Source organism: Lolium rigidum, chromosome 7 (genome assembly GCF_022539505.1).
Source record: "Lolium rigidum isolate FL_2022 chromosome 7, APGP_CSIRO_Lrig_0.1, whole genome shotgun sequence".
NCBI classification, from domain to species: domain Eukaryota; kingdom Viridiplantae; phylum Streptophyta; class Magnoliopsida; order Poales; family Poaceae; genus Lolium; species Lolium rigidum.
The window spans coordinates 273,754,487-273,762,104 of NC_061514.1; the positions used below are offsets into that span (position 1 = coordinate 273,754,487).

The 7,618-nt window shown below is 49.5% G+C and overlaps 1 protein-coding gene across 1 annotated transcript; it reads right to left on the reverse strand.

Annotated features, from left to right (window-relative positions):
- Positions 1-798: 798 nt before the first annotated feature.
- Positions 799-5,827, reverse strand: LOC124678352 (protein LONGIFOLIA 1-like). Its single transcript, XM_047214255.1, has 5 exons — positions 5,641-5,827; positions 4,325-4,395; positions 2,506-4,227; positions 2,284-2,401; positions 799-1,689 (listed from the first exon to the last, which is right to left on the reverse strand). The coding sequence occupies exons 1-5, from the start codon at positions 5,816-5,818 to the stop codon at positions 905-907; spliced, it is 2,874 nt and encodes a 957-aa protein (XP_047070211.1). The 5' UTR covers positions 5,819-5,827; the 3' UTR covers positions 799-904.
- Between the last annotated feature and the right edge of the window lie 1,791 nt (positions 5,828-7,618).

Genomic DNA, 7,618 nt, shown 5'->3' on the forward strand with positions numbered 1-7,618 from the left:
CTCGCTGTGGCCCAGGTATGCCTTCCTTCTGTCGCTCTCGCAGAAATGCCTGCCCCCCACCCTCCCTCCTGTGCATTCCTCTAGCTGTTGCCAATGAAGCTTCGTCCAGTGTCATGCTCCGGTGTCCTCTCCTGTTCATTCCTCTTTAGCTGGTTCCAATTAATTCGCACCCTGCATCATGTGCCCGGTGTCCTGGATGATCTGGCACTGACTGTAGTACAGTCCTCTTATTGGAGAGTTTGACGTGTCATTCCGCCCAGTAGAGGGGTGGTTTGTCTGTACTGAGCCTCCATTGCAACCTGTGGATGCTATATTCATTCACAAGATATAGCAATTCAATTTACTGCGAGACGATGAGTTATTTGTTTGGTTCAAGCGACACCATCCTCGTGCGAATGTCGGGGTAGGATTGCTGTAGAAATTTTTTTTTTATGGTGTACAAACAGTTTGGGAACTAACTACAGGGCTGAAACTTCAAGTGGGCGTTATCACACCTATCTGGCAGGAAACATCTTGTTATCTATAATAGTGTGTGATGTTCCTAGCATGCGGGAGCCAAATGGTCCCTTCTTATCCAAAATAGACGCAGATTGGGTAAAAACTATTGCTTCGTGTGATCATATCTTGCGAAACAAACAGTAGTTATGTATGTATTCAAGAAAAGGAACATGATCTGATCAAAGTAACATCAACAGAGAACTCCCGTAAAAAAAATCAACAGAGAAGACCTTATAAAAGGGTATGAGTTCATAATCAGTTGCTTGCTTCTTCTAGTGTCAATGACAGTGAGGCCAGGAATAATTATATTTCTTCTATATAATTCAGTCTTCAGCAAAATACAGAGGGTTACATTTACTAGTGCTAAGCTTCCAAACGGAAACAACTATCGCCAATTATATTTAGTTTATGTACTGCTGAAAGACAGCTGCCTGCGCAATTTTGATTGTCCAGCTTGCGTCTTTTCTGTTGCCTCGCCACCTATGACCTCGTCAATAAGGTCCCTGAAGATGGATCTCTCAATGTCCAAAATCATTCCTTGTATCTCACCATCAGAGCTCCCCCAGTCTTTCATATCATACAATGCATCCTCAGCTAGTAGCATGTTTTCAGCCTCATCCTCTTCGGAGCATTTTGCTGCCGAGCTCTCGGATAAGAGCCTGTCAACCTCTGTGCACAATTCCTTGAAAAGTCGGCACCCACTTAACTTCCTTGACCGAAGATGTTTTGCCATTCCACTTGCAGAGCTATAGATGTTCATCTTCTGAGCTATAATTTCATTTACCAGATCAAATACAATTCTGCGGTTAAGCTTTTCCATGTTAGGGTCAGAACTCTTCTTAGCTCCAGTAACAGCTTGGGTTGCTGAAATGAAGTGTGGCTTTGTTTGCTCTAGAATGAGGAAGAGCTCCGGATTGATCGGGCAGCTGGATGGACATAGTTGACCAGGCATCGCTGCGAAGCTGAGTTCCTTGTGCAGAAGACCAGATGCTAAGAGTATCTCGTAGATATACTGGTTATCTTTAGAGCTTGCAGCTTCATCGTTCATCGATTGCAGTTGTTCAAGCTTCTGAATTAGGGCTTCTAGATTTTCCGGTTTGATCTGGTTGACTTCACTGCTCGTCTTTGACTGCGGTGTGTCTGGCAGGCTGTTTGGATTCCAGCATTCATCTGAAGTATGTGTCTCACCATCTGAACAAACAGAGAAGGTACATATATTCAGAAACCAGTTCTTAACACAACCGAAGATTTTTTTTGTAGCAGACAGAAGTACAGAATTACAACAGACAGTACAACTAAAAAAACACGTACATGGATCACATAGAAGTGAAATTACTATTCTGTCTACATGATCCACTGAATCACACACACTAGCTGTATTTGTAAAGGAGCACTGGTGGGCACATCTATACTAGCAATGTATAGACACCAGAGGACATGCATCATGCTGCTGCATAATTGCAACATGTGGGGCTTGCTAACATAGCACTGTTCAGCACCAGCACATCAGATGCAACTATCAGTATGCTATGGTTCCTCCCATTCGCAGGACCACGAGCTACCTGGTGGTAGCTTTTATTGCAGATTATCTGTCACTAGCGTCATCGGTATGCTCACAGCTAACTATGTTTGTCCTTCACATAGGACTATGGGCTTTTGAATTGAATGGGACCAAATAGTAGGATCGATCATGCCATTGATCTTTCAGTTGGTGGCTATCCATTATAAAAAAAATTGGTGTTTATGGCATATGCAGGAAAAGTAACTGCTAGATCAACTTCTCACCTTTGAATGAATCCGAAATACTTTTATGGTAGAAGGATGTGTCGAGGACCGAGACGGGGCTTGGGACATTCTCCAATGAATGAATCCTGTGATCTGACCCCAGGATTAAAGAAGGGCTCTGAAAGAAATGAGAATTTTTCGTTAGTTGGTTATAAAGAACAATGGAAAAATATCTTAGCGCTGGCTGGTTTGTTTCGTTTATGGTTATCTATTTTTCTTTACCTTTTGGGCTGGTGTTGCAGCAGTGTAGTTTGGTTGAACGGATGATGAACTGACAACCGTAGGCTTTTGACAATCCATTATACTGACATCAACCTGCTTCGCCAAGCTGATCCTTCTTCTCGGACTCTGCGAGACCTCATTGTCATGGTTGCTCTTCACTTGAGAAGGTTTTGATCTTGTTCTTCCTCTTGGGGATGCTGCTTCATTCGACTTCTTGCTTGGAGACTTCGGTGAGACTGGGGGCCGGGACCGCCTCTCTGACTCTGCTTTCCTCTGGACCAGCCTGGGGCTTGATGAGCCTGTCGGCCTCGGGGAGCTTGCTCTGCTTGCAGGTTCTTCAGACTTGGATTGAGCCCTTGCAGTGCGAGAATGGATCTTCTCATTTGTGCTGCTTTCGTTCTTGTCAAGGGATGAATCTCTGGCCTGCAGCTTCCTGAGGCTTCTGAGCCCTGCAAGAGGAGCAGCTGAGAGCCCAGCCTTCTCAATGGTTCTTGCCGGCTTCATGAGTACAATGGGAGACTCAAAGCTTCTGGAACTGGTGGTGGCTAGATCCTCTTTTTGCCCCTGAACAGCCACTGATTCACTATCGTCGTCGCCGTTCTGGCGCTTAGCATCCTTTGAATGCAATGCACCCAGAATTCTGAGTGCTCTGAAGTCCTTGTTGCACTCTGAGAACTCGAGACCACCGAGCCTTCTCTCTATATCGGCGTACAGAGAAGGGGTTCTTGGCCTCACCTCAGAGTCTCGGCATTGTGAAGCCTTGCTGTTGGTGATGCTGACACCTCTCTCCTGCTGCCTCCATGGAGCGGCTTCAGTGAGAATTCTTGGAGAAGGCTTGGTTTTTGGTGCCGAAGGCTCATTCTTCGGTAGAGACACACACTGATCCTGGCAAGCGCTCCTGGGCGAACGCGATGGACGCTCGCTCTGGGTGGTTTGTTCTGCTGGTCTCGGTGATCTTGCAGTCTCATAGCTGTCAGCGATTAGCATCCCGGTCGCATCTGGCGCTTCTTCCAATCCCATGAGCTTGGCGATGACACTGTTGGACCGCCTGTGGCTTGGGGAATCTTGAGGTCTAAGAGCATCCAGGAGAGAGTCGTCGGTCCTCCTGTAACTGTAGTTCTTCAGACGTGAACTTGGGCTCAGAGATTCTTTCCTGCTGTCCAAGGACAGTCTGGGAAGCTCTTTGGCCCGTGTGGGAGCAGGCTTCTTGGCTTCTTGGGTTTCTGCCGACCGCAGGAGCCGCCGATCATCGCATGAGAAGCGTGACTGCTCCTGGAAACGCCTGCTTGGTTCGACGACGTTCACAGGGACGACCTTGCTGCTCCTATCGATGCCGATGACGTAGGTCCCGTCCATCGACTTGGAAAGAAGCAATGGCCTCGGTGAGTCTTTGTACTGCATGTTCTTTCTTGGCTCCAAAGCTGAAGTCTTCACAGTTAGCCCCCCAGAGTCCCGGTTGATGGAGTCCTTCACGATGTCCCTGAAACCAACCTCGTTCGGTTGCCCGGTCTTGGTGTCAGCGCTAGCCTCCTTGAGACTTGGTGAGTTCTTCAGTGGTCTCTGCACAAAGGGTTCCTCGTTGATGTATGGAGTCTCCTGTTGGACTGATTTGCTGGCATCGATTGATGAGAAGGATGAACAGGAAGAGGAAGAACAAGAAGCTCTTGATGACTCTATTGAGAGGCTACTGTTCTCGGTCATGCTTTTGCTGAATGTTTTCTCCTGCAAAATAAATCCATAGGTTAGAGCCCTGTCCTTGATGAAGTAGATTAGTTTTCCTGAAAACATTAAGTTGATTTAGTCCAGACAGGGAAATTACCAGAATGATCTTTGGGGTACTTGAGCTCTGCGCTGGAACATTGGTGCTGCTGCTTTTTGGCGGAGTCCGGCCTGGACAAAATAATACGACGTCAGAATAGTTTCCTAAATAAATTTTTAAACAGAGAAGACAGAGAACATTATCGTGTAAATCCCGGTCGTATATACATAATGAAATGGATGGATTTGATGGGAGAAAAGGTGACGAGAAATTTTCTTGTTTCTATCCACCTTATTGTTTATGTTTAGGTGCATTAACATTTTAAATCCAATTGTTAAGCTGTCACCTTCGGTTAATCGGTCATCAGGGGAACGTTTCTTTAACCAAAAGTTGAGCTGTCCTCTTCAGTCAGTTTCATTAAAAGAAAATGAGTTTTTAGTAACCTACTGCTCAGCTGTCCTCTTCAGTGAGAAGTAGAAGTAGTTATGCTAATTCTGGATACAGAAATACACATAACGGTTGCGTATCATTATATCAATGCCCGGTTCGTACAGTGCTAAAAGTAGCCGTGCGCTGTCGTTGAACATTCTTAGGGAAAAGATTTTGATGGTGAGGATCCGCTTTCACTGTTTATAGTTATTAGTATTTCCGTTTGCAGTTATGGGTGTTTCCCTTAGCAGAGGAAGACTTGTTTATGATTAGTTTCTTCTCGGAAGAAGAAAACCGCAAGCAGAACCATCCTCAAAACTTGTTCCCAGCTTAAGAAAAACTCTACCATACTGCAAGAGGAGGTTTATCCTATTTTACTCCCTCCGTCCATAAATAGATGCCAAAGATTTATTCAAATTCGGATGTATCTATACACTAAATTGTGACTAGGTACATTCAAATTTAGACAAACTTTTGGCATCTATTTATGGACAGAGGTAGTACTTTTTTTTATTACTAACCAAGACTTTTTTGTTTTGTTTTGTTTGTACTGAACTTGTGAGGTCCCAAGTGTCCATGTTACCCAACTCTGGATGGCATGGCAGTCTGAAAGGACTAGCGTTGAGTGAGCACAAGAAGCAATCTTTCTGACCAGAGAAGAAAAGAAAAGCCACCTAACTTTCTGATATATCTAGTCAACGGTGGCAGAGCCAGTTGCAGGAAGCGCGCGATTCGGAGGGCGAGTAAAAACTCGGGAACAAGTAAACTAACTGAACATGGAAACTGTAATCGAGAAGGAGAAGGAAAAAAAAGGATGGGGAGATTACGCGAGAACATGGATAGAACTTGGCAGCCGACACACGCAGAGCAGAGCATGCCGATGGTAAAGGTAGAGGTAGCGGGGCATGGATGATGGAGACGAAGGCAATGGATGGTGTTGGTGGTACCTTTGGGAGGTGGAGGCAGGCTCTTGTGTCGCGGCTGCCGCCCGCGGGGCGCGGCGGTGAGCAGGCGCTGGCGGTCGAAGATCTGGAAGATGCCGGCCATGCAGCCCATGTGGCGGTCGAGGTCCGGCATGTCGTCGGCCAGCGCGTTGAGGTTGAGCGCCCTCCTCGCCGGCGGCATCTCCTGAACCGATCGGACGTCAGGCGCCGGTCCCAGCCGGGGTGGTGCTTCGCATTCGCCGCGGCAGAAGGCGAGGCGCGCGGCACCGACCAGAGCGATGCAGAGGGCAGAGAAGTCGCAGAGCAAGAAGCGGCGGTGGCGGCGGCGGGTGGTTGTATCTATCTATCCTCGCTCACGTATGCGGATGGAGGTGCAGATATAGAAGTTGAGTGTGGTGCCGCTGGGGATGGGTGTTGTGAGTTCAGCGGAGGAATGTTGTGCGTCACTCGCTCATGCAGGGTCGCTTCTCGTGACCTGGTGAAGATGGATGGAGGATGGAGGTGAGGGGCGAGGGGGGGCTCGGAGCTTTATGAGGCGAGCGTGGCTGCTGGGTGTGGGTGTGGGGGCGGGGGGCAATGGGGTGTTGGTGTGGGTCAAGCCGTGTCGCTGGTCCTTCGCGCGCGCGCGTCGTCCATCCATCACAACTCACAACCCCATGCCCATGTGCGGCCTGATCATTGCGTGCACTCCGTTGGCCATTGGGTGTGCGCGCGAAACGCCATGTGAGTTGTGTCAGACCCGCACAGGAGCTTCCTCCCGCCGATCGCCGGGCCAGGCGGCCGGACGGACGGCCAGCACCGGCGGCGGCGGCGTTTAATGGCCAGCGCCACCGCGCGGGCAACCACCGGCACGCCGCGCCCACCGCGCGTACGGCGTCCAGCTCCGGCGCCGCGTACGCAGGCGCCGTGCGCGCTATCCATTGGCCGGCGATGATGATGATGGTGTCGTCGCTGCTGGCTGGCTGGATGGATGGATCGGACGACAGCTCATGGGTGGGACGGGGCCGGTCGGCCGTGCCGCGGTGCCAGCCACGGCGAGGGATGACGGGAGAACGACGGCCCGGCCCCGTACACGACCAGACCTGCTATACGTACATGCGCGCGCGGTATCATTACGTTCAGTACGGTCGGTCGCGCGTGTGACTGGGATAGCGAGATACGTATACGTACGTACGTGCCAGTTGCTACCGCAATATACCGCTGCTTTGGCCGCATCCGGGCGTGCGATCCGTAACTGCGTCTGTGCGTGTGTACGTGACAGTGACGCTCCTCCGGGAGTAGATAGCTATTTACGGCCACCGAGAAAAGAGAATGGTAAATTCTCGGTGCGTTTTGTCGTGATGGGCATGCACGCAGGAGGAACCTGTGCGTGCGGTGTACCGCCCTACTTACTCCGCCCGTCGCCCGATCACCCTGTCGCTCGCTGATGTTACTGTGCGGGATAATATTCGTTGGCAGGCCGGCAGTGCTATCATCGATCACGGTGAATCTGTGATCTCTTTTACTGCCTGCGTCTCTGGGACCCCTGGCTTCAATTCTTGCATGGTTTGGCTAATACCTGTGCTTGCTGCGTTTGGCAAAACTTGCTAGTGCAAGCAACTCTCAATTTCCCCCGAATTTACGCGAAAGAATGAAGTGGAGATCTGGAAATGGATGGATCGTGGATGCGTGTTTGGGCAGGGCAGTTATGAGGTACTCCACCGTGTAGTACGTACGGCCAGCTAATGGAGTTTAGTGCTCGATCCGAATTCAAGCCGGGGCAGGTGTCGTGTTTAAGTGCTACTAACACGGTCTTAACACTGACGCAGCAGTGTCGCTGCCAGTGCCCTTGCTCGATGGCTTGGCTGGCCCGTGGGGGACGGGTTCAAGCGTAACGAGGCTGCACGACGTCGGTCAATTAAACTCTCGTCCGTACTACCAGTTACTAGCACTGTAGTAGTGGCTCGCTTAATTTGTGCATTGTGATAATAACAATTCCATC

Bases quoted from the DNA above. Each gene is read 5' to 3' on its own strand.
- LOC124678352 (XM_047214255.1), bottom strand. From the start codon at position 5,818: ATGCCGCCGGCGAGGAGGGCGCTCAACCTCAACGCGCTGGCCGACGAC. The intron at 4,396-5,640 runs GTACCACCAACA...TATTTTGTCCAG, and splicing joins CCTGCCTCCACCTCCCAAAG to GCCGGACTCCGCCAAAAAGC. The intron at 2,402-2,505 runs GTAAAGAAAAAT...CATTTCTTTCAG, and splicing joins CTGCAACACCAGCCCAAAAG to AGCCCTTCTTTAATCCTGGG.